Here is a 27,695-nt window from a genome sequence, read left to right as displayed (position 1 = left end):
GTGTATGTGTGTGTATGTGTGTGTATGTGTGTGTATGTATGTGTGTGTATGTGTATGTATGTGTGTGTATGTGTGTGTATGTGTGTGTATGTGTATGTATGTGTATGTATGTGTGTGTATGTATGTGTATGTATATGTATGTATGTGTGTGTATGTATATGTATGTGTGTGTGTGTATGTATGTGTATGTATGTGTGTGTATGTATATATATATATGTATATATATATATATATATATATATATATATATATATATATATATATATATATATATTCATATAAATGTATGAATATAACCTTGCACTGAATAATTTTTGCTAGATTTATTAGCTTGCTTGAACTCCAGGCACAAATCCACTATTAATACAAGCCATCATCTTATTTTTCTACAAAAATCATTGATTTTATTGGGCCTATTTGTCTGTCATGGTCTTGGCAGTGAGGACTTGTCTCAGAACATCTGCTTGAGTCATTTAAATGCAAAACCATTGAAGACCCAGGTGAAATGAGCCAGCAGCAGCCGAACGTATTATTACCCGCATTATTGCCAGAAAATTGAGGTAATTTCACACACAAAAGAAATGTAACGTTTCATTATATGCATTTCTTCCACCAATCATGTGGGTGTTTTCGAAAGGGGTTTTGATGTGTAGTGCAAATGTGTCTTGTTCCATGAATTGTTTGTATTTTAGGCAACTGCAGTGGCTCAAATGTTGTATACTGACAGACTACCAACCAGTTTCGTTGTAGTTCTGCCTTTCTTACAATATTTAGAGATCACTGTGCTTGAGGAGCAACTGAAGTTGTCAAGATGAGTTTCAAAATAATCTTATCACACAGCTGAAGTTCTGAGCCGTGCAATGTCTTACTCTTGTTCCCAGCACTTGAATGAGAGCGCGCCACTCGAGAGGTCATGAATGGAGGGGCTGTGAATGTGCGGAGGGAACCGACTTTCAGGCTTACTGGCCCAATATTAGCCCACCACTGTCCAACCTGTGACATGTATCAGGCCAGACGCACCTTGAGACGCCGTGGCCCACGGGCCTGCTAAATGGAGCTCTTTATTCTAGCAGTGGCAGGGGGGTATTTTTGTCTATTTGGTATCAGGGTCCAGAGTTTCTCCCCCTTGTCATCTCTCCTGAGGCTGCACTTACCACCACCACCCCCCATCCTTAAGTGCCGCTCGTTGGGAAGCGAACACAAAGGGGTGTTAGTATTCATTTTGTTTGTTTGCTCTGGACCTGTCAGCCTGTCACACAAAGCAGGCCAGATCAGAGCGGGCTACTCCGCTCTCAATGGAACCCGAGGGGGTCCGCTCAGGAGAATGGGAGGGGGACATCTCTTCCCCAGCGTTGTTCCCACAGGGTAGGGTGGTCCACTGCCGAAAAGGGGGGATAGCGGAGGGGGTACGAGGGCAGGGCAGGGGTTTACTGGGGCAGAAAGGAGGGTGTAGTTGTTTCAAAGCCAAGGGAGGCATGTGAGGATCATATCAATCACTCGCAGTTTTTGGAGGGAATAGTTATGAAAGAAAAGGATAGTTTGTTTGGGGGGGGGAGAGGCTTCGTCTCCCTGTTCATGTCTCTGCTCTGTCCTTTCTCCTTAGTATATCTCCCTCTCCTCTCTCCCTCTCTCGGCCTCTTTGTGCCGAGGCCTTTCTGGACATCTGCCCAGACCTATACACAGGAAAAAATGAAACACTCAAGCCACCAGGCGTTTTGCCAAATAAAGGGCTGCAAAGAACTAGTCTCTGTGTGTGTGTGTGTGTGTGTGTGTGTGTGTGTGTGTGTGTGTGTGTGTGTGTGTGTGTGTGTGTGTGTGTGTGTGTGTGTGTGTGTGTGTGTGTGTGTGTGTGTGTGTGTGTGTGTGTGTGTGTGTGTGTGTGTGTGTGTGTGTGTGTGTGTGTGTGTGTGTGTGTGTGTGTGTGTGTGTGTGTGTGTGTGTGTGTGTGTGTGTGTGTGTGTGTGTGTGTGTGTGTGTAAGAGAGAGAGACGCAAGAGATGTCAAGGGTGCTTTTATTCTCGAGAGTTGGTAGTTTATTATTATTTTTTGGAGGCATCTTGTTCTTTATTGGAGCTTAGTCTGTAACCCAAAGTTCAGTTTCTAAAATCACAAAATATATCAGACATAAATGCGACTTGTATAATGTTCTTTTATAAAGGTTTTATCTATGACGAAGATTTAATTCGAGGGGGTGGTATTGACAAACACGTAGGCCTATCGTAGTCCTACGTAGGCGAAGATCGAATGCAAGGATCTGTTACACATGCATTTTATTTTTCAACCGTTAAGACATAATCAACTATGGCCCGGGTTTCTCAGACAGTGCTTAGACTAAGCCAGGATTATGCCTTTCTTCATTTAGGGCATTTAAGTAGCTTTTTAAAACGTGCTTTAGAAAAATACATTACTGGTGTAAATCTTGAGACAAAACAATGGAACTGACATATTTTAAGATATGTCAATGTAAGTTACTTTCAGATAAAACAGCTCAAATGCATTTTAGTCTGGGACTAGGCTTAAGCTTTGTCTGTGTAACTGAGGGAAAGTGTAGTAGTGTACCCTCTAAGATGGGCATTTTGACATCATTTTGTGTGAATTTGTCTGTTCGAGCGCAAGATGACATGAAAGACGACCCAGTTCAGCATTCGTGTGCTGTCTGAGACGTGGCTTTATGGTCGCACGTTCTGGATGTGCGCACAAAACTTCTCACACACCGCAAGAGTATCAAATTGAGTTCTTTCACGTCTTCTTGCATTTGCGCTTTTAAGTTGGCAAGTCTTAAAAACACGTGCACATGATAAACTTTTGTGACGTTGCAGTTATTTTTACTAGTTATTTACCCATTAATTATTTTGACTAAGTACTAATGTACTAAGACAGTGATGTTAAAAGATCAAACTCAGTATATATGCCTTATTGATGATGCATACTACATTCAGGCAAGCAGCTGAGTTCAGAATATAAATGCAGTGTGCTGAAATATGTTTTCCCATAAAAAAAACATTCCAAAGAAACTGCTTAATGCCTTAAGACAGTGATATTGGAGGACAAAATTCTGTATAAACCTTATTAATAAAACATACTATGTACACTTAAGCAAAATAACCCAGAATATGAATGCATAGTGCATAAGTTTCATGTTAAGCATTTCCCATGAGGAAAACTCTTAATGTGCAAATTTTGTGTTGCATTCATATTCTGGACTCATCTTCTTGCCTGCATATAGTATGCATCATCAATAAGGTTTATACTGAATTTGATCTTTTAATATCTTAGTATAGTGATAGATCCCAGAACCTGCATTTTTTCACATATATTTGTTTTTCTTCTTCTGAGAGATGATCGAAATATTTGTGGCTTGAAACGGATAAAATTGACAGGCATGTGCAGCGGTTCTGTGGATGTTTTGCCCTCCAGGTCTCTGCACTGGTCATGTGACTGAAAACTATGAATTGAAGTCATCCCTGCAACTGCTGTTAGAAGCTTCGGTTGCCATAGAAACGGTCTGTGTCCTGAGTGCGCTCTTGGGACTGTACATGCCCATTGGCTTTACCAACTTAAATTTTTTTTTTTATTATTTAAGGATGTGAAAACAACATTTATAGGGGAGTTCATGTCAGCTTGTATTGCCGATTCGAAATATGTTATTTAAATGTGAGTTTGGGAAGCAGTTTTTGACATTTCAATATTTCCCCATTCAAGTAGATAGGAGTTGGGTCTTGATGTCCAAAATAGCTGCCCGGAGGCATTGTAAATATGGCCACCGACGAGTGAACTGACTTTCCTTGAAAGGGACTTTGGTATTGACCATGTATGCTCAACACATATCATTACCATATCGGTTATTCATTTGTATTTATATATATACATTTTTATAATTTTTTGTTTAAAATATTTATTTTTTTCATTTATTGGGATCTGTAGATATTGGATATTTAAATGTGCTGGTCATTTCCTGTATTTTTGCATTTAGATTACCTTTGCCATCATCTACTAACTTAGTTATACTCTTTAAAAATACTACCAATTCCACAATTAAATGTAATTTTAAGTAAATCTCAAAATGAATATCCAATTTCATGTATATTATAATGTTGAAATTCACTTGTAGCCTTTAAAATGGTTGATTTTAATTTGTAGTTTTACTTTTAATGTAGGCCTATTTAGATACAATTTTCATATTAAACTAACCATAACAATACACTTGGCTTGTCAGCATTGGCTAGAATTTCGGGGCATCCCTAGTATCGGCATATGCTTCCTGATACAGTGCATGTTGTTGTAATACATTTGGCAAAATGCAATATATAGCAATGCATATCATGTATAATGAACAGAAAATTTTTATTTTTTTTAAATGTAAGTATTGATGCAATTCTGTGAGAAAACGATAATTCAGTGTGTGAAGTCCTAGAAGTTTTCTTGCGTTGTGATACATGACTTTCTGCATGGCTGAAGTTGGTGATTTACTGTCTGTCTCATTAATGGTGTTTAGTCTGGCTGTATCTGATATGGCAGGTAAGCAGAGGACGTCCATCTATATATTGATCAAGAACCTTTCAGCTTCCCAGATTAAAAGCTAACTCCAACCAGCATAAAACGTTCAGCTCAAATCAGCATAAAACGGCCACTTACAGTAAAAGTCTTGGCTTTTCATTGTTGATAATGGAAGTGAGCAAGGTATGGTTTTCATCAGGCCTTTGCCCCTCTGTCTCCCCCAGACCTCTACCGCTGCACCGCTCTCTCATTCCTGTGGTGCATTCTACAAACACGAGAAATGCCAAATGGAATTCTTCATCTGGATAAGGGGATTTAGTGAGGTGATCTATGGTAAACAGTCTGAGACTGATTGATTTTCTGAAAGCACTGGGTGACGACATAATGACCCCTGGCTATATGCCACAAATTGTGTCAACTGCATGATGCTGAAATACATCAAAATGTAAGGTCACAGTGCAATTACTACAGCTCATACTTTGGTTTAGGAGGTTTTCAAAACCCTTCACCCGAAGTATTAAACTTCAGAGCATAATTAGTCTTGCACTGTTTGTGCTACGAATGGGAATGATGCCTCAAATCATGTACTTGGTTGAGATGTGTGCTATTTCAAAAGATAAGGACCACTAAGATATTTTAAAATGATTGTTATTAAAATAAATTAATACTTTTATTTGGCAAGGATGCATTAAATTGATCAAAAGTGACAGAAAAAACATTCATAATTTTACAGATTTCTTTTTCAAATTATTTTCTGTTTTGATCAAACAATGTATCACAGTTTCCACAAAAACGTTTAGCAGCACAACCGCTTTCAACATTGATAAGAAATGTTTCTTTAGCATCAAATCAGCATATGTGAATGATTTCTGAAGGATCATGTGACTGAGTAATGTATATAGGCTTGAGTAATGACTGCTGAAAATTCAGCTCTGATTTTAAAATATATTAAAAATAGAAAATTGTTATTTTAAATTGTAATTATATTTCATGATATAACTTATTTTTGATCAAATAAATGCTACATTGGTGATCACAAGATCATAAAAATGACAAAATCTTACCGATCCCAACCTTTGGAATGGTAGTGTACTTTTTAGTGCTGGGCAAAGATTAATCGCGATTAATCGCATCCAAAATAAAAGTTTGTGTTTGCATAATATATGTGTGTGTACTGTGTATAATTATTTTGTATATATAAATACACACATATGCATGTATATATTTAAGATTTTTTTTTAAATTTATATCTAAATTATTTATATTTATATATAATATAAATTATGTATAAATACATATACAGTATATACATGCAAATATTTCTTAAATAAATACATGCATATGTGTGTATTTATATATACAAAATAATTATACACAGTACACACACATATATTATGCAAACACAAACTTTTATTTTGGATGCGATTAATCGCGATTAATCTTTGCCCAGCACTAATACTTTTGTAAGCGATAATGTGATTTTCACTTACAGTATCGGACAATAAAACAGGTGAAAAATGTCTCATACATTATCAGCTACCCAAAACACCCTGGCAACTGCCTGGCATAATGCAAACAACCACTCAGTACCACTTAGCAACACCCTAGCTGTAACGTTTGGTTTGGTTTTCAGTTTCGGTTTCCAAGGACTTTTAGTTTGTATTTCCTTGTTTTCCTTGGTTTATTCCCCCCCTTGTTCTGCCAGTTTGTTTCTATAGTTACTGATTATGCTGTTCACCTGTGTCTTGTTGAGTTCCTTGTTATTCTGTAGATCTCCAAGATCTACTTCTCCTTGTCTTTGCCTCACCTGCATCATGACACTAGCATCATGATAGTGTTTTGTACAGACAAGCACCACTCACATTTCTACTGAAAAGGAAAAAATCTTTGCAGATTTGCAGTAAATGCATCCTGCTAAAGCAAGTCTAAAAAGTTAGAATAATTATATAAAATGTGTATTTTATAATATATAAACTGTCAAGCATTAAAGCCTAGGTGTAATTAATTTTCCTTGGTATTGTAAAGCATATTTCTTTAACTTTAGCAGTAAACAAACCTCATTTATGCCACATATGGAGGTTAGTCATAAACCATAGAGTCGAGTTGCAGACTGAACGCAGCTGTGGAAAGACATTAGTCACGGAGCTATATGATTCCTGCTAATGACCCCTGCTGACTGTTCTCATTAGTGCAGGTGGAGGATACTTCATTTTACTGATGTTCTGCTCGCCATGTTGCTTCATTTTTTTTAAGAAGGGACTAAAACCCCCTTTCTCTCTGTAAATATTTAGATTTAAATTAGCAGTTTCTTTATAGCATTCATGCAGGATTAGTGAATCTGCACATTTCTTGCAGGTGATGGAAGGTGTCTAGCAATAAAGCAACTAGACCATAAGAGCTGGCACACTCCGCTACTTAATAAATCCATTGGTAAATGTCTGTTTATTGTCAGTATATCTGTCATTGTGACTCTGCTCCTCTCCACACAATGTCCATAAACCAGTAAAGTAGCACTCAATGGATTTCTTATTATCACTTGAGCTGAAGTTCATAGCGGATTGGCTTCGAAAGCAACCATTAAACGGCACAGATGTTCCTTGAATCTGAGCTTCTTCGGTTGTTGGCGTCTGGCACATGGCAGGATGGCATCAAAATGCTGCTTCGTCCTATTATCCTCTATTCTGCCTCTGAACCGCCACAAATGTTTCATTATCCATTCACGTATTCATGCTGCATCTCTGCTACAAACTGGGCACTCTATTTAGTTTGTGCCAGATGCATTGTTAAAGCCGCGGCTTAACGTATCCGTTGACGTTTTATAATGTCTCAGAATGAGCCCATCTTTTCCTCTTCATTCTTCATCATCCAGATGGGTCTTCTCTGAAGATCGAGGAACTTGCTCATATTGTGACGAATCAAAAAAATACCAATCGTTGATATTGTGGCAACCAATAGACATGCTCGGGGAAGAGGGTGGTCGGGATACCTTCTTTTATCATATCTCCGAAGATGCTGGCAGTTTTATCTCTTATATGTTAGCGGCAGATTGAGCGTTCTACCGTTGCTGCCTACGGTCTGTTAATCAGTCAGGGCGGATGAGTTCAGAGGGCCTGGTGGGACTGCTCATAATTAATTATTCCCCACATCAACAAACACACAGCGTGACTGGAACTTTAAAGCCAATTGCCATGATTACGGAGGCTAATAGTATTAAAAGCCAAATTAAGAGATGAGAGAGTACAGCAGTGTAGCCAATGAGAGAGAGAAGGGCTCGTTTGTGTTTGCCCCTCTCCACCAATCAATCTAATTCATCATTAAAAGTTTTAGACTGAGAGAGTGCGAAATTGAAATGGCTGCTAATTGTTTCTCTTGTCAAACAGCTCATTTTCATGCTAATGTCAAACAGCTCATTTAATGCTGAGTATTAGCAAAGAGTGATGGTGGCGTAAACCAAAAGTTAAACGTAAACCATTCCCTAACTAGACATTCATTGAGGGTAGCAATATTAAGATTTTTTTTTTTTTTTGAAAATAAGGAGATCCTTAAGTTTTCTTGTTTTTTTAAATGTTATGTACAGTGAAATGCCGGTATTATAGATTTGACAGTACTATACCGTATGACCTTAAAGTCAACATGAAATCATAATTTACCCTACTTTATTTCTTAATCCATGTTCCTGGTTGTTTTGTGAATGATTCATGAAAAATGTGTGTCTTCGCAATTTGTTTTCAAAAACATTATCACTTATCAAAGTACTCTTTTCTCATGATGTCACAGATAGTGTGGTCTCATGGATTATGCCAAATAGCTGTTTGGCCTTTTATTTTTAGCCAACTCTAGTATGTAATGATGGAAATCACCTTTTTTTTTCTCATTTAATAACCCAGCACACACACCAACACACTTGCTTGGAAGTTTCTAGCAGAGATGGTCTTATTATTGGGAGATACGAGGATCCTTACCATTGGAAAAAGCCTCACCGCTAACTTGGATCACGTGTGCCTTGATAACCAATCACATTACAGCCTTGACATCATTGCTTTTCGTTCAGAGTTGTGGGACAGTCAATCACTGTTTGCGGATACTATATAAACGAATGAGAAGTGCCATAAACTGAATCATACCTGTTGCACAATTGTCTGTGACTTCTCTTATAAAACTGAATTTTTTTCAGTTTAAACTCTAGATAAATTCAAAATGAATGTTGAAGAGCAAATATGTTGAAGATCAGCGGACAGGATGATGATTAATTAAATAAGCGATTTCCTCACAAAAGCGGCTTATTCAGCGTAGTGAGGCCTCTCCTCCATTGACATCCATTCATTTTTTTTTTTAAAGGCCTCTTGTCTCCCTCCCTGCTTACCGCAGCGTTAGCTAGCAGCATTACACTTTTTCCGGCTAAGGTTGCAGGCTTGCCTTCAAGTGGCTTTGTTTCTAGTAAGTCTGAAGACCTTGATTAGCTGGTTTCATGTGTTTAATAAGGGTTGGAGCTAAATTCTGCAGGACAGTGGCCCTCCAGGAGCAGGTTTGGACACCACTGCAATATATTTTCTCCTATTTAATTCAGAAATGTATCATTATGAAAGTAGAATGGGTTGCATATTAAAGTTCATTTTGCATTGATATTAATTTTATGCTTAGCCTAAGCACTAAAATTTCACATGTTACTTAGTGATCTTTAACACATTCAAGCCTAAGAAACAGCAAATTCAATACTACATTATGTGCCCATATGGAGACAATGAGGGAAAAACCACTGTAAACCTATACAGGCTGCTTGTATAAAGTGCATTATGTCAAAATTGTATTGTATTGATATTGATATATAATTGATTATATATTGAATTATATCTATCAGGGCTCCAGACTAACTTTTTGCCTTGGTTGCACTGGTGCGCCTAACTTTTTTATTTAGGTGCACCAGCACAAAATTTGGGTGCACCGAAAATTTTTCTCGGCTCGCGTCACCTTTAACGCCACAATTTCAAGGTCACCTTTTTATCACGCTCTATATACATTCATATTATGTAAATTATTTTAAACAAGAATAAGGTGTAGGTAAATAAAAAAATAAAAAAAAATAAAAATTAAAGTGCTTCACTGAGCTGCCAAACTAACTATTTTGAGTCTCTAGCTCAGGCGCGGTATAGGCTCTACCTCCTTCTCTGAGTCGGATGCCATCTCCGACGAAAGACCAGGGCTTGGCATCTTACCAGGGACTGGGGAGAATGGTGGCTGAAGTAGCTTAATGTCTGGGCTGTTGTCGGAGCATTGACCGGGGAGTAAAGGGTTTTAACGGTATTCCTACTCTTACCGATACTGCTTATCGATCCGGTACTTTAACTGTATTCTTATCGGTTCTTTTTGTTTATATATATATATATATATATTACACATATACACACACATATATATATATATATATATATATTAGTCTAAAAAGAAATCTAATAAAGTAATCAAATGTAAAATAACACTGCATAATTTTTCATAAATAGATTAATGCTTAATAAAGCTGAAGTTATTCTTTCAAGAGCTTTGTAGTGATTTTTCTCTTGTTGTTTGATTCGCAGTAATGGCGCAATCGTCCGAATGTTTATTAGACTGCGGCCCCTTTAAGACCGAGTGCAGATCTGCTACTGATCTGATGCACCATATTCTCCCAACTATTTCCATAACTACGTCCATTTAAGACATAAACTGTTTTTAGTGAATCTCCAAGCCGGTCATTTTGACATACTTTTGTGTACATTTGATCGTTTAGACACGCACATTAAACCCAAAGTAGGCTATAATTTGCTTGTCTCGGTTTCGGTTTCGGAGCGCGTGCCGCCTTGCGAACAACATCTCTTGCGCAGATTTTGTGCTTTTAATAGCTCTTTTAATTATTTAACGCGTCTCGCAAGTTAGCAACAGTAGCTAGACTGCATTTTACAACAATCACCGATCGTGCTGATTCTGTCGTTAGGTTTGAGTTTTAGGGAGAAATGACAGTGTAATGCTGCGAAGTGAAGAAGTTGCGCTCGATAGAATGCGGCTATACTGTAGTTTTTAATGGTTTTACCTCAATATATTATTTTTTATAATCTTTGGAAGCCGAAATCTAAAATAAAATCAGACTAATATCACAGACCTTAAGTGTAACCAGGCTACGTTTGAATGTTTAATTCTGTCCTCCGTCATCACTCATTAAGCGTGAGAGAAGAGTGTGAGTTCCCATGAGTGTGTGAGTTCCGTCAAAGGAGAACAAACGATTAGTTCGTGGAGAGGCAGCGGATGCGAGGACGTTAGGTGCACCGGTGCGACCTAGGAAAAATTTTTGTCGCACCCTTACAAAATTTGGTCGCATGTGCGACCAAATTGGTCGCACTCTAGAGCCCTGTCTATTGATATATCATGAGACTTAATTAAAATTGCTATTACAATTACAAAGCTTTTATGAGGCACTTAAAACCCTCTTGATCACATCATTAAAGCTTTTAGATTTGTGACATACATGTACTTCAGTCAAATACATGGCATCATTTCAAAATGTAGCATCATCAGAAGTTTCCACACAGCATTTACTCTATATTAATTAGACCTTTCTACGTTGTAATCCACTGTGTCAAACTAGTGGGCATTTTGACTGTCCGAGGATGGATTTAAAGATGCCTCAAGTCCTGTAACTAGAGCTAGATTTTCCAGATCAGGTGATTGACACTCTATCCAGGTTTGTGTTGTCATCAATCGGGTGTCACATTACCCATGGCCACCATGGCATGAGGGATGTCTAACAACTCAGCGCTGGCTTTCACTAACCAATTCAGAAAGTGTTACTGAGACCGTGTTACAAAGGCTGTAATTTGACCAATTAGCCCCGTGGCTAGCACACTGCCGTTTGGTCAGAAAACAAAGCTGACCTGCTGTCATGTTAATCTAACTATAAAAGCTTGTGGGATTGCAGGGATGACATGAACGAAAGAAATGACCCCTTCACAATATTGCATTTGTGGTGTGCCGGTTGCAATTTGTGTAGCAGCGCTGCTTCTACAAGCTGTTATTGCATCGTTTGTCAAAGTTTGGATGTGTCCAAACTTCCAGAGTCACGCCAAGCTGTGTTGATCCAGCATCAGACTTGTGGACTGCTCATCTGTCAGTCTGAAAGGCAAACAGTGAGCTCTTGCATCAGGACAGGCAGGATTTAGTGGAGGGTAGAGCAAGTTTGGCCGGGTATCAGTCGGGCAAAGTTGCATGTTTGGCTCGCTGCATTTCTGTCTATTTTCAGTGGCTCTGACTCACAGTATCCCATGGTTACCAAACACATAAGAGGCCAATGAGGTTTTGGCTGGCCAATTACCATGGCGGTGATGGAGAGGGAAAAAATGAAGAGAACAACAAGAGCAAGCAAGAAATGGAAGAGGGAAAAAGGGGGTATCGAGGGCTCCACGAGGATGCCAAACCTAGCTTATTATTATGCAAGAGACTCTGTAATCTCGGCTGCCTTCTCCCTGTCTGTTTATCTGGTCTGAGACTGACTCGTCTCCTGCAGTTCTGGGCTTTGAGTGCAATGGTGTCCGCCAGGATTTGGTGCCTACTGCGCCAGACTGCCCAGTGGCCCTGCCAGAACTGCTGCTCTGTTTACAACAGATAGGAAGTGCTCATTAGAGGGCTCATAAGTCATTTATGACTGCAGAGATTTTTATTATCTGGTGAGGGACTCACTTGTCAACACATTGACACAATATGGTATGGTGTGTTTACACTGAGCAATGGCATATTTGTAACGTACGACTGCTGAACACCATCGCCAGTTTCATTATTTCCTTTTTCTGATTTTAATTCACTTGAATTGTGGGTTTGACACTTGTTATTTGAAAGGGAACTCTATTTACGTGTCATATTCATGTCAGAATACAAACTGGAAGTGTTTTATTCTGGTGAAAGAAATGGAATATGACAGGCTAACGATAAAGATGACGGATATTGAGGTTCCCAGTGAGTATTTAGAATAGCAGTGGCATCCTCAATGGCGAGGTTACACCATATCCCTCAGATATTGTTTATTTTATAATTTTTTTTATAATGCCATTTAGGCAAATTAAAGGGCGGCCAGAAGACTTGGCATTCAGCAGCGGAGACTGTATCCTGTGGGCCGGGGGAGACCGCAAATTCCTCATAGGATTACAGGATTAGGAATCTGAAAGGTGATGCAGTTTCTCACAGATGGGGGAAATAAAAAGGACAAGGCTGGCAGAGGAGTGATCCCTCATTAATGTCTGCTTCCCTCTAATTAAAAACTACTGATTGAATGATATTGGAGAGGATTAGGCTGAGGGATGACTCCTGAAACACACACACGCACACATGCAAGTCAAAAGCATGCTTGGATATTTTAGGTGAGGGCTGTGCACGGTAGATAAAAGTATTTCCTGCCTGGGCTCTTTCAGGAGCTGGTTAGGAGTTAAGTGATGCATTACTCTTGGCTGATTAGAGGAGGAACAAAAAAAGCTCTTCCAAATAGTGTGAAAGGTTGGCTGGTCACCATTATAAAGTTTGCCAGTGGAATCCATAATTGTCTGTGGTCATTTAACCTGTCAAAGGTAGCTCCTGTTGTTCTCGGATTGGTTTTAAGGGAAATAAATTTAAAAGACAACCAAACTGCTGTTCTCCTTCCTCCTTATCAATCTGTACTTTAAAGATTTGGGTTTTATTTTGGTCATTTTTGGAACAACTATTCATAAAAGAGTGGAGAACGGTAAAATGAGGGGGTAAAGAGAGAGAAACTGGATTGGGAAATGGTGCAAGCCAGGTTGTAGCTCCCATCGCCAGACTCAAAGGGTTGGCACTAACTAACCTAAACAATTAGAAGTACATCAGAACACCTTTAGAAACGGCTTAGAAAACGACCCACAAAACCTTGCACCGTGGTGGCGAGTTTTTCAGAGGCAAGTACCCTCACATTTTTTCAGAAAATGAAAAAATCTAGCTAATTAGTAAAAAAATTAGTAGTCATTAGTCAGTTATACCTAAAGTGACTAAGATTTAGCGTCAACTAAGAGATGCAGTTTGTGAGCTTTTACAATGTGCTTTTTCTTTGGTTTCTTCATAGTTCAGCTCAGTTCAGCGCACTTTCACTGTTGTTTTAAGACAGGCCTTTCATAACTCCAGGATGTCATCTTCCAAGGGAACTTACTTATACTTTTCTAAACTCTTTTACCACATTTGTCTTTCCATGCATTTCTTTGGTTTATGTCAGAAATTCTGTGACCCAAACAAACCAGACTCCAGGAGACTAAATCATCTTTTACTGATGTAATCGACTTGTCAGTGCCAAAGTAACATAACTTATTCCTACCACTTTCTTTAAAGCTCTTTAAGCTTTAAACAATTAAAGACTCTTTGTACAATGATTCTCAATTGGTTCTTTTGTTGTTATTCTTTCTTCATTTATTTTATGCAGTACCTTAAGCAGGTACAATTTGTATTTTCTAAAGTTACATTTTGCATTTTGTCTTTTTGGTGTCTTTCCTGTTGTGAGCCTGTTGAAAACACTGGGACCCCAGATGTAAACTAATCTGAAACCGCAGCATAGACTGTCTTAGCCTCAGCTGCAGAGCTCTGAAATGGAAGTTGACCTGCTGAAAAACAAAACTGTGGTTAAACTTCATTACCGCCTGTAGCTGTTGGCTTTGAAAACAGGATGGCTTTACAGAACATATCCTAGTATCAAGTGCTGATCTTGCAATACGTTATTTCTAACAGACCAAACCACAAGTCTCAAAGGCTTGCACAATTGTACACAGTATTATATGCTTTCAGTAGGTGTGGCCCACAAGCTGAGAACTTGGCAGCAAAACAGTAGTTGTTATCAGTAACAACATGTAGGTTCCTAGTTATTTTTTTTATTTTTTTTTATATGAGGTGTGAATGTTTCTCTGTTAATCTACCTTGTGTAAGAGAATGAAAAGCATGTGTTTAATAATATTATCTTGACATAATGTTTGTCTATTTTCTAAATTCTTCCTTTTGTTTTTCAATTTCAGACCTATGAGAGGCCTCATAAACTTGTGAATAAAACTGACAACGTGATGATGGAGAGCACAAAACCAAAGCATGAGTCTAAAAGCAACGACATTCACCACCTTGACTGGATAAAGCCGTTGGATACTGTTGGAGATGTAGTGTACCAAGAGCAACACAGGACAGAACCAGAATCAAAAAGAGAATCAGCATGCACTAACAAGAACCCTTTGTCAGAACCCAACACATCATTCTCGAAAACGCAAGTTAAAAAGGGCACAGGCAGTTCATCTGGAGGTCTCTTTGCATCTGCCATGTCTTCCCAAAGCACTGACACACTAGCATCATCTCCAGTTGATACATTGAGTACTCTAGCTGACTCAAGTCTTTTCTCTTTTAGCAAAGACAGAGGCTTGCAGGTAGTCACTGAGCAGGTTTTTGGGAACATCAAACGTAAATATGGTAGGAAAGACCCAATGAAGGCCCCAACCACGCATAATTTAGGCCTTCAGTGGGTCAAAAAGATGGACAGAGATACTGAAAACCAAGGAAGTACTAAGGAAAGACAACCATACAAAACTGATAAAAATGAATTTGAGACTGAGGAGCCTGAGAAGTCAAGCAGTAGGACAGATGAGAGTAAGACAACATCAAGCTGTGGTATCCTTCACGCAGATGAATCTATGAGTAAAAAGCGAAGAAATAGAAAAGTAGTTGAAGATAACTTATCTGATTCACAAACCACACAGCAAGTTGAGAAGACTGATAAAACAGACCAAGGGAGCACAAAACCTAAAATGACAAAGAAAATAGATTTCATTACACCAAAACAATTCGGTGTGAATTTACGAGAGAGTGAGGAAGACGGTGCTGGGACAATGACTGATGATGTTGAGATGTTTCAGAATAGACAGAGGAAAACACCAGCTGGGAGACCAAGATCAATGATTGATGCCGACAAGCAAACAGAGGGTAGGCTATCAAAGGTCAAGGACAGGTGGTCTTATTTAAAGTCCCAGAACTCCTCTCCTCATAAAGACGTGAATCAATCTCTGTCCATTGAAGATCCACCCTCTGCCTTCCCTATTACCCCATCCAGCCCACTCTACACAAACACAAACAGTTTGACAGTCATTACTCCAGTGAAAAAGAAACGTGGACGGCCCAAGAAACAGCCGTTACTTACTGTGGAGACAATTCACGAAGGAACCGCAACAAGCCCAGTTAGCCCTATCACTCAAAATTCATCCAGCACTTCAAAAAGGAGGAGGAAGCATAATATGTCAAAATTAGTGCAGTTGGCCTTCAACAAATCCCCTCCTGCACAACAGTTAAAACTCAAGAAATCAGGTCAAGAAGGTGTCCTTAAAAAGAGGGCAACTAAGAAAATGAAACTGGTCAAGATGCAGAGCATTTTGAATGAACTTTTGTCCACTTCTAATCCTGGCAATCTTGCCTTGAAGTCCAATGTTCCGGTTTCAAACGCCATGACGACCGTGGCATCGACAATCGAGGCCCGTTTTGGCAAGCAAATCAATGTCAGCAAGCGTGGGACTATTTACATAGGCAAAAAACGGGGAAGGAAGCCCAGAATTGATCTTCAAGCCCAGCAAAATGAGCACAAAGCCAGTGATAAGCACTTGTTGCCTATTTCAAGTCCCTTCGAGAACCCTCTAGTGCCTTCTAATACATCATCCACAACCGGAATGCCTTCTCCCAGGGTCATGCATCCCCTCTCTTCTCACTCTGCAGCAGGTGGGACAGCTCACCCTGCCACCACAGATACCAGCCAGCATGACCTGAAGACAATGCCAAATCTACAGCCTATCAGTGCATTGCCCACGAAAACACATAAGGGCTTGCTCAGTAGTAACTGGAAGCTGTCTCCCCCAAGACTAATGGCCAACTCACCATCCCACCTGTCTGAAGTGGCTTCCATCAAAGAAGTCACCCTGTCTCCAGTTAGTGAATCCCACAGTGAAGAGACAATCCCTAGTGATAGTGGAATTGGCACCGACAACAACAGTACATCTGACCAGACCGAGAAAGGCCCGGCATCCCGTCGGAGATACTCGTTTGATCTTTGCAGTTTTGATGCCACTGAGGCAGCTGTTATAGAGGCAAAGAGCAAAGCAGTGAGGGGGCACTACCAGAAGCGTGTCACTGCGGTCGCTGTGGAAAATTTCTTCGCTCAAGAGAGCCTGAAGAAGCAGAAGCATAGGAGGAAACGCAAGGCCCTCCAGAGCCAGGATGACCTGCAGTTTATGGCTGACCTCGAGGAGCTGGTTAGCAAATTCCAGGTCTTCCGAATCTCTCACCGCAGCTACAAATTCTACCATGAGAATTCCTATCCCAGCATCTTCCGTCTCAACTTTGACCACTATTATCCTATGCCATACTATCCCTATGACCCTGTGCACTATCTTCGCAGGAGCTCTGATAAGTCAAAGAGGAGGCGTGGTCGGCCAGCCAAGTCAAACGAGCCAATATCAAAGATGCCTTTTATTCAAGGGTTTGGCTGCCCAGTGCCTGGTGGCAATTACTATGCACCCTACGCGATGCCTTACACATCCATGCCTCTTGCCACAAGTATGATAAACATGGGCTATTATGGTCAGTACCCTTCTCCCTTTTACTTATCTCATGCACTTGGACCTTCAGCCTCTCCTCTCATGAGGCCACCAGTCCCTCCACCAAAGTTCCACCCTGGTGCGTCCTCCAGTCTCACTGCTCCTAGCAGACATCGAGCAAAGAATATGCCACATGAGATGCCTTCATCTAGAATGAGCGACTCCCATCACCCTTCGAGCAGCTGTTTGGGAAGTGTCTGTCTCCACAAACGCAAGCACAAGCACAAGTACAAACATAAAGAGGATCAGTACATCCCACAGAGGGAGGATCTCGGGGGGCTCTTCAGTGGAACCCAGAGTCCAGCCTTTCTCAGCCTCTTGAATGAGAGACTCGAGAATAACTCTCTGTCCAAACTGAAGGACAAGCAAAGAGGCAAGCAAAGCACAGATGCTTCGCCAAAAGCTTCCAGGAACTACTTTGAAGTAGACACGCTCTCATCATTATCCTTATCTGACTCTCAGCATTGTAAACGCACTCGAGGAGAGACACTAAACAACTTCCTTAACATCTGCACTAGACAACCACATGAGCGCCTGCGAGCCAGCCAGGACCAGACGCTGGACTCCTTCAAGGGGCAGCACTTAGAGGATGATGATTCTAGCGTTCACATCAGGAGGCATAGCTTGGAGAACTTTGCTGCATACAGAGGAGGAAGCATGGCGTCTTTCCAAGGAGGTAGAGAAGAGAGTGTCGAGCAGATGTACCAGTCCAACACAGCTGTAGCAGGTAAAAATATATCTGTCTCTATGAAATGCTTTCAAACAAATGCAAGATCCATACAAAATATTGATTCACTTATTTATTTTTATAAATGAACATTATTTTTCTTTACCAAGCAGTGATTAGTTGGAATACAAGTGAAATCATGTTCTGCTATTAAGTACAAAATCTAGAGAAACAAATGTGCTTTCTGAACACTTTGTATTCTGTTCTCAGTACATCTGGCAAGCAAAGTGTAATGCATGGATGGAGACAACTATAATTCACAAATTTCTCTTTCCTCCCTTTTCGCCCCTGCCTGCCAATGTTTTTTTCTTAGAGATATATTATTCACACGTTTTGATTTATATTCTACAGACATGCAATAAAAAACCTTGCCTCTTGTTAAAAGAGCTGGAGAGAAGCCAGAGGTTTAATGAATCCAGTCTACTCCACTGAAGGGGAATTGCAAGCCCAAGGCACAGTTAGATTACATTTTCACTCCCCTAGGGGAACTATGAGGATGACTCACATTCTGCCTGCTACCACCCACCTCCATGAATTTACTCGATGCTTCAAAGAGCTAGTTTGTTGTACTTAAACAGAGAAATATGACATACATCCCACCTAAGTGTACATCTGTGTTGATTTCAAAGCGCAGATTTAGATAAGCATGTTTTGACAGAATTGCCTTTTTATGGCAGTCACATTTTTTTGCCAGTGGCATTATGGCTATCATGCAATAAAAGCAGCAAAATGAGGCTTTAAATATGCTCAAATTTGCATTTAAGGTCACATCTCATTTACGATTAATTAGTTATATTTGCTATGGAATCATGGCATGACGACAGCACCTTTTTGATAATAAGGCTATTAATCATTGTGATGGGAGTGTCTAGTTTGGAGAAGATGTTTTTCCATATTTTAAACGTATAAGGATTATATCGTGTTGCCTAACTTTACTATGTCCCAATTAAATCTATCTATCTATCTATCTATCTATCTATCTATCTATCTATCTATCTATCTATCTATCTATCTATCTATCTATCTATCTATCTATCTATCTATCTATCTATCTATCTATCTATCTATCTATCTATCTATCTATCTCACAAAGAATAAGATTATATACAGGGCTAAATAAATGTATCCATTAGAAATATCACCCTTTCACAGGCTCTTGAAAGTAATTTATAATACATCAGTGAGCACATATGGTATGGATTGAAATTCTGATGGAGCTCTCAATGTACAGATCTTTCAGCTCTCTAAACCCTCTTTAACGTAAAACCTAATGCCACTAATTTGCTAGCACAGGAATTACACCAAGGATTTCCATTTGATCGTACTAGTATAGTTTCATCTTTCTTTACACTGCAAGCAAGAAAACCCCTATTAAAACCCTTACTAATGCCAGTGCATGATGAGTTTTCAAGCAGGTCTACACCCACATTTGCTTAACACGGATTTTGTGTATTAAATGAGTAGCTTGCCTTGACAATCGACTTGAGAATTTGCAGGGGCAAAAATGTGATCTTACACCACTGTATTTTTTTAAATCATTTACCTTTGAACTGTGGAATTCGGTTGCCATGGCAACAGGAAGTAGGCCTCCACTACCGTGTAGAGCGGAGCTGTGGGGACAGCGGCGAGGCAAGTCCATAAATTGCTGCCACTAATGAAAACATTGTGCACAGGATGCAGGTAGAGATTTCAGGGAATAAATGAGTTGTGACACTCCCTTTGAAAATGAATGTCTCTGTCCAATGATTTGTTGGCACTTGGGAAGACTCTGCAAGTTTCCCAGTGATAAACTGAGGCCAGAGAAGGAAGGGCTCATGTTTAGTCAGGCACACATTTCACTTTATTGAAACCAAATGGGCTGAAGGAGCCCATGCACAGCTGGTTAGTGACCCATGCACTTTTTTTTCCAGTTTTGTTTTGTTCTAACTCGCATCCAAAATAGCCCTGTTGATTGTTTAGAAAGTGTGGTTGCCATTTGATTTAACATTGCATTTTAATGCTATAATGAGAAGATTCCAAGAAGGAGAAGGAGAATTAAGGAGGAGTGTATCCTGTTTTTGGGTTTGCACAGGTGCACTCTTAAGTGAGTCTTAAGAGAAACCTGCAAATGCATAGGCATAGAGCGCCCTGATCTCAAACATCTTCCACAATTACAGCTCTTGTTTGTTTTCATGGAAACCTACCAGATGGAGTGGCAATCAACAAGAAAAGAGAAAAAGAGACCTCTCCAGAGATATGAAAAGAGTGCAGGAGAGATCTTAGATGTGGAACACACATTTTAGGCAGCTTTAGGCTGTCTGAACTCATTTCAAACAAGGCTGCCAGAAACCCAGCATTTCCTCTGGTCTGGGCTTCCTTCCAAAGCTCCAACGTGAAGTGTAGAGGCAGTAAATTAATCACAAATGTATCTGAGGCCTCGTAGTTTATTACTCACATTTACAGACGCATCTATTCATTGTGAATGTGAACACTGGCTATATTCACTGATTGACTGATAAGTAGGAGGTTCCTGATGTTTCCTTATTATGTGCATGGATGCAGTTATCCACATGTCAAGTGTTAAGTGAGCTGTTGCTTCACAGTCCTCTCCTCTCATGGGGCATTTTTCACGTGTTCGCTTATTAACGCTTCACTCTGTTAGACTGACAGCTGATAATGATAAACTGCATGACTCAACAAGCTTGGCTGTATCAATTGCTATCAGATCTGTATATGCAGGAATATTTATACACCAGCTAATACAAATTAGAATGTTGACACATTGGATTGTCACATCATTAAGCACAGAAGAAAGTTTATCTCTCTCAGTCTGGCTGCATACGTCATGACTCACTCAGGGGTCTTAAGTTTACTTTATAAATATCACTGCTTCAGCTAGCAAGATGATGTGCAATTCAATTATATTATAACAAACGACTGGCCAAATGTTTACCAGACTGGCCTAGCACATTTTTCACAATCAGTGTCTCATAGCTAGGGATGGGAACCGTGAAGAATGTAATGATTCCAGTTCTGATTCCTCTTATTGATTCCAGTTCCTTGATAGTTCCATTAAGGATTATTTTAGTACTTTTAGGGACTAAATATTTAGATTAAATAAATGCAATTCTATTGCCAAATGATGAGATCATTTCAATAATAAATTATTTTAAAACCATTCTTAAAAAAATGTCTTTCAATGATCTTTATAATGTCTTTTTTTAAAAGACAGGTGGTGTAAATGCAAACCCATAATTGGCCTTAACTATATATTAAATCAAATACTACACACACACAAAAAAAGTGGTATCTTATATAAAAAAATACTGGCAAAACATGGTGTATGTTTAACTACACATTGTCAAATGAAAAACCAATCAGTCCTACTCTAATTTAAATCAAACTGGTTGTGCTGTATATTTTTTAGTTGATTCAGAAGCGGTGTTGCTGTGCAACTGAGTAAGGTAGTGCAGGAAACTCGGTCATAGAAGCGAGAACCGTTAACAAACATCATTTAATTCTGATATTTTTGGAACTGGTTGTGAATAAGCTGTTGCTTGTCATTTTCATTGATTTGTTTTGTTTCTTGTCCTTTCATCTCCAGACCACAGTTCATACAAGAGGAGGTACAAGGGCAACGAAGTGGAAGATATCCAGTGCGACATGCGAAAAATGTGTGCCTTCTCCAAGATCCTCACCACCAAGAAAAACCTGGATCACGTCAACAAGATTCTAAAAGTCAAGAGACTTCAGAGGCAGGCCAAGACAGGGAACAACATGGTGAAGAGACGCAGAGGGAGGCCAAGGAAGCAGCCGCTTTCTCTCGAGGAGGGATTGCTGGGTCAGATGCCAGTTCTTGAAAAGTGTGTGGACCTTCCTGGGAAGAGGAACCTTCACACCGGTCTGGTGCCTGCTCAGCTTGAGTTCTCCAATCATGACTCCATCACAGACGCCATCGAGTCAGTGGTACACATGGCCAGATCCCAAACCAACCCGCAATCCATGCAGGGAGGCAAGCACTGGCACAAAGTTCAGCCGGAGCTCCAAATGGAGCGTCCGAACCGCAGAGGAAGAGGGTACAGGAAAGAAGCAGCTACTCTCACCTCTCATTAGCGAGGTTATGACAGTGCACTGTGAGTTAGCCTTGTGCTTGGGTCTTTGTATCGTTTCTTCGGTTTGTTTTGATCTGAATTCTACTGACACATTTTAATGGGCATTCGCTGAGAATTTGGATCATGGTTGTGGTCTAAAGAGCTCCGCTTTCAGTATGTACAATTCTATCTCATACTTTATTATTGGTCTCAAGGAGACAAACTGAACTTTTATTCTCCCAAAGCCCATAACCATGAGGATGTTGAAAATATGGCTTTAGCCATAATCTACCAGCACATGTAAATGAACTTAAATGACAGTACTGTGCACTTTTTCCTTTCTTGTTTTTTATTTCGCTCAAGCACAAAGCACAGATCTTCTGGCAGAGGTTGATTTCACTGGTAACTCACCGCTAACACACGCTTACATACGCTTGCCTGCGCTCAGGTGTGTTTCAGGCATGAACTAATGGCAATACTTTCGGATGAAACCCTTTTCAGTGATGTTTTGATGGCTATCGTTTCACTGTACATAGCATCATATTCTACTAACATTTCAAATTCAAAGTATTTTAGATCTACCTATACTGTCAGCATATCAAATCAAAAACCATATAAAGTTTGAAATGTTTTTGTTCCGTTTTTAACCAAATAGAAGTAGAAAGCTTGTTCAAATGGAGAAACATATTTAGTCGTGTAATCTTAACGAAGTGGAATCACTGCAGATCGAAGGCTTGTTGACGACACAGGACATCAAAACGCATCCCGGTAGTTCACAACAGGCTCGATTGGAAAAATGCTACGGTTGCATTTAAAACCAACAAAGCACTTATTTCTTTTCTTTCTGTTTTGTAGAACAAGTTTGAGTGGGCTGAAGTTTTAGTGTCAGTGTTGGTTTTTCGCTTTAAATAATAGTGAGCACCTGGGTGATATTTTCATGATCTGACTGGAAAACAAGTTCTTATTCGAATGGCCTTCTCCAGAGACTCTTTGAGAATGTGCCTGCTCTTGTTAACTAAACAATAGTATGTCTATATACCTGTCAGTATTAGATATCTCCATGACCAAAGTTTCAGTGTAGTCGTGCATCATAGGATACTGTAGATTGGTTTCAGTTTAGCTGCTGGTGTATATTCCTCTGAATGGTGTGGTGGTGTGCTTATTTTTTGATTAGTCTGTCATTTGGATTGGAAAAATACAATACAGAATGTACACTGAAGACTATATAGGTGATCGTCTTGAACATAGGACATCACAAATTAATCAAATATATGTCCTACGTGGTTTTAGAAACAAATCACACTGATATACGTAAGCGACAGAATAAATTTGAATGTGGTCCTAATTTGAATAGCTTTCCATTTGTTATTGATTTCTTAGTTTTTACATATGTGCCTTATGTTTGTCTATAAATCCATAACATGTTCAGGTACTGGGAACAATTAATGGCAAGATATCAGTCTAGAATGTACATAATAGAGTTTGCTGCCCTGGTTGTAATGTGTTCATTTCGACGTGATCATTTTCACAGGTCTTGCTACAGTATAATAGGCTTCATTCTGTCTATATACATACATTTATATACATATATACAGTTCAGTGACCAGGCAGCACATCTAGCACACCTAAAGAAACTCAAAATATCTCTATAACCAAACCCACGCAGGGTTTTTTAAATGAATACATGCTTATTTACTATGCATCAGGTTATTGCTGTGAATCCACTGACATAACTTTTAGCATTTTATCTTTTGTAAGCTTTCTGTTTAATGAAGTGGTCTTACTGAACAATTTGAAATCTGAACCGCTCAAACGAGTAGTGCTAAAACTGACTATCATTTCTTTTGCAATTCTAGTCATTGTCTAGAGGAGGAAAATCAGCCTCTAAGCAGTGCAGCCTTAATCAAAAATTAAATTCAACAAATTGTCCCCTGTAAATAGTCTACCTTCTGTAGGTTGCTGTATAGCTGCGTGAATCATGCCTAAGAATCATGTCAATATGTTGCACTCACAGTTGTCCAAAGCAGGACACATGTAGTGGCTTAACATGCCATGTGGCGTTATGAACCATTCTGTCCTCGTGATAACTTGCAGCTCAAAGAAATAATATATGCCGGCAGCTATTTGCCTCAGCCAGTTGTACTGGACCTTTTGTAGGATGTGTCCATTTGCGCTGGTTCCGCTAAACACCTGCGAACATTGCCAAAAAATGTTGACCATTTATTAGTGCTTGAAGCACCGAAAGCTATGTTTTAAAACAAAATGTACACCGTAGCAGTTTTCTGAAACATTATAGATGATTATAATAGGTTAATCAAACGTGGCTTTGGTAACAAGGCCTGGCAGCTCAAATATGCTCGGCTTCGGTTTTAAAATGCCAGATATATTTTCTCCACCAGCTGATAATTGGTGCCTTGTGAAGTGAAGTGTATTTTTTTATGTTCCTGCTCCTAAACGTCAATAGCGACTTTGTGTCGAGTAAATGTTTCTGAGGTCACCGAGAGAATGTCATCCACTCAAATGTACTATTGTATTTTTAGTTTGTATTGCTATTAATGAAGTTATAATACAAATGAAGTGTTAATCGAAAGTAATATTCCTAACGAGGACACAACAGAAGCTCTTATCGCTGTCTAAATTTGAATTCATACATATGGTGTTATGACCATTTTGATCATTTGATTTCTCTCTCTGCATGCTCTATTTCATTGTATGCATATCAATTTTGAAAAAGTCAAGAAGATGATCTTATACATTGTTTGATATGTTTTTTTGTAATGGATTTTAAATTCATAAAGCATTTTGTACATTGTATGGATATTAAAAACAGCAAATAATGGACGTATATAGAGAAGAATAAATACTGATATACACGAACATATGCATTGTACATAGAATGTATGTATACACATTCATGTTTTGTGTAACTGTGTATACAGACATGTTTATAAATACAAGTACTACCCTGTACATATGTACATACATATAAGCTTGCATGTGTTTGGTCATGTTTGCCGTTCATGATCTTGTAGTTTTATTTTTTTATTTCTTTTTCTTACTGTAAAGCTCATTTTGTGCAGCCATCTCCGGTGAGCAGTATTGAGCACTTAAAATACAGTTGATCTTGTTCATGTCATTCATTGTGCAAAAAAATAAAATAAATGAATTTATCGAGAGCTCACTTCCGTTTCTTTGCCTTTTTTTTTTATTTCTTTTTTTTTTGCATAGTTCTTGACATTCCAGCCATGACCGTTTGTATTTATTAAGGAATATTTTGCACCTTCAAACAGAATGTACACTAATGTAAAAAGTTCAAAACCATTCAAAAGTTTGGTGCAGTTATTTTTTTTTAAAGAAATAATACTTATATTCAACGAGGATGCAATACATTGATCAAAAGTGACAGTAAAGACTTTTACATTGTTACAAAAATATATAGATTTCATTTAAATGCTGTTATTTTTAACTTTTTATCCATCAAAGAATCCTGAAAAAAAAGCGGGGAAAAATCACTGTTTTCACAAAAATATTAACCAGCACAACTGTTTTCAACATTGATAATAATAATAAATGTTTCTTGAGCAGCAAATCATCATATTAGAATGATTTCTGGAGTAATGATGCTGAAAATTCAGTTTTACATGAATAAATTACATTTTAATATATTTTACTGTATATTTTTTGAGTGAAATTTGTGTGATTTATACATTCAGTCCTGCTAATATTTTTCCTAATATGAGGGACTCTCAATCCTTGATTCAAACTACATTCTAATTGTAGGATATTGTATATCTTTCCAGAATCTAAGTGTCTGTCATGCTGATGAGGCTTACAGTAACCTACAGTAAACCAGGAAGAAGTCCTGTTATTAACCTGAAGAATCTTTTATTTCTTAAGACACACACCCTTGGTGAATGTAGGAGGTGAAAATAGAATGAAATATGAAATATCTTTGTGAGAAATATCTTCTCACAAAGATATTTCAACATCATTTCCCAGAAGGAACAATCCTTTGTTAATTCCCAGAGCATGGACAAGAATGTGTCAGATTCTTGTTTACACTTCCAGCATTTCTTATTGTAAAAAAATAATAAATTTTTTTGTTTTATGAAGCTTTACTGGTGTATAGTAATGCTGATGTAAAACCTTATACTGGATCAGTTTACCTCTTGCTTCCTTCAAATACTTCAAATTGTGTGATCGAACTCTATTACATGTGTCACTATTAAGATCTCTTTGCCAAATCAGTCTCAGATTCTCACAGTTCCTGTTCTAAATCCTTATACACCTTTGATTAAAAATGAGATTCCTTCTGAGGAGGCCTTAGTAATTTGTACAACTCTACAAAAACATTGTTTCTTTGTCCAATGTGAACTGATACCTCCAAAAAAATTCTAAACTAAATATTTCTGAAAAACCATAAGAGCCAGGTGATTTCCCAAATTTCAAATACACAATATCAGCTCTGATTCTTGAGTTATTAGTGCATCCAATACATTTATTTCACTAGAGGATAAAATGGGTAATATAATACTAAACAAAAAGCATTTCAACTCCAACTATAACTAGATTCTGATGTATATAATTTGGAATAAAACTGATTTCCTGATTTCATTTCCCTTTTAATTTCTTTGTCAGGGGTAAGCTCCTTATTTCCCTCCCTAATTGCAGGTATGACATCAAATGTATTAAATTGCTTATGCCTTTTCCAAGTAACCAGTTTGCTTTTCTAGATGCCTAACTCGAGTTCCAACTTAAAGGACTGAGTTAGAGTCAGGGCGATTGCATGACGCTGCGCAAGCACAGAAAAAATATAAGGTGGTGATCGCGCATAATTTTATGCAGGCTATTGCATTGTACGTTGCACTCAGCTTTATATATATTTTTTTTAAAGTGATTCCAATAATATTTCAAGCAATTCAAAACCATCATGGCGATCTGAAGTGTCTCAGATGAAATAATCCATTATTTAATTTTTTTATTATTTATTGAATATAATCCACTATTTAATAATCCACTTTAATATATCCGCCAAATTTTCTTATCAGGCCGATAACGAAAACATTATAAACATATATCGGCTGATACTGATATGGTGGCCGATATATCGTGCATCCCTAAAAGTAAATCTCCCAAGATCATTCCTTTTGGATATAAGCACTTTGAAATTGACCATATTTATAAAAGGAGATTTGCTCTATGCATAACAATTGACCATCAAAACCTTGAACTTCATTCACCACTTAAAAAAGGAAAGCCATGTAAGCTAACCTGTTCAATACCTGTTAAATTGACAATCTAGAGAGAATCATGGTCAAAACAGCATGCCTCTTTATACAAAATTGTTTTCAATTGTAGCTTAATGCTGTCAATAGAATAAAATGATTATTAATGATTAATGGCATGTTTTGTAATTAACGTGTTGTACAACTTCGCTACCGTCGTATGCGTCATTCCCCTAGTTCTTCAGCTCTTCACCGTGCTGCTATCATGTCACATTTTCGCAGGAAGAATCTAAGCGACTCACGTTAGCGCACTTTAGTGATTCTTTTCGAAAACTAAGGGAAAGTTTTTAGCACATATTTAGCTTTGATACCTGGATAGTATGCTCACAAGCACTATCCAGTGTGTTTGGAATTGTCCACCTTTGGCTGGATCTCGATGCATGTGTGCACTGCTGGCATCTCTATCGTTCCGCACTCAAGCGTCATGTAGTGTGTGTTCGGCGGGGCAGTGGTCCGCTCCTGTCTTCGGGTGCAAATCCAGAAG

At 38.7% G+C, this 27,695-nt stretch overlaps 1 protein-coding gene across 1 annotated transcript in view; it reads left to right on the top strand.

Moving 5' to 3' along the window:
- setbp1 (SET binding protein 1) overlaps window positions 1-25,107 on the top strand; it is a 71,867-nt gene extending 46,760 nt beyond the window's left edge. Inside the window, exons 3-4 of the mRNA XM_082168651.1 lie at window positions 14,523-17,856; window positions 21,440-25,107. Coding sequence (XP_082024777.1) covers window positions 14,523-17,856; window positions 21,440-21,948 — 3,843 coding nt within the window. The 3' untranslated portion in view covers window positions 21,949-25,107. The remainder of the gene's footprint in view (window positions 1-14,522; window positions 17,857-21,439) is intronic.
- Window positions 25,108-27,695: the final 2,588 nt, after the last annotated feature.

The sequence above is a fragment of the Leuciscus leuciscus genome (assembly GCF_965113295.1).
Source record: "Leuciscus leuciscus genome assembly, chromosome: 5".
Classification (NCBI taxonomy): Eukaryota; Metazoa; Chordata; class Actinopteri; order Cypriniformes; family Leuciscidae; genus Leuciscus; species Leuciscus leuciscus.
The sequence above is the reverse complement of the archived record's forward strand: the minus strand, read 5'-3'. Positions and strand labels throughout refer to the sequence as shown.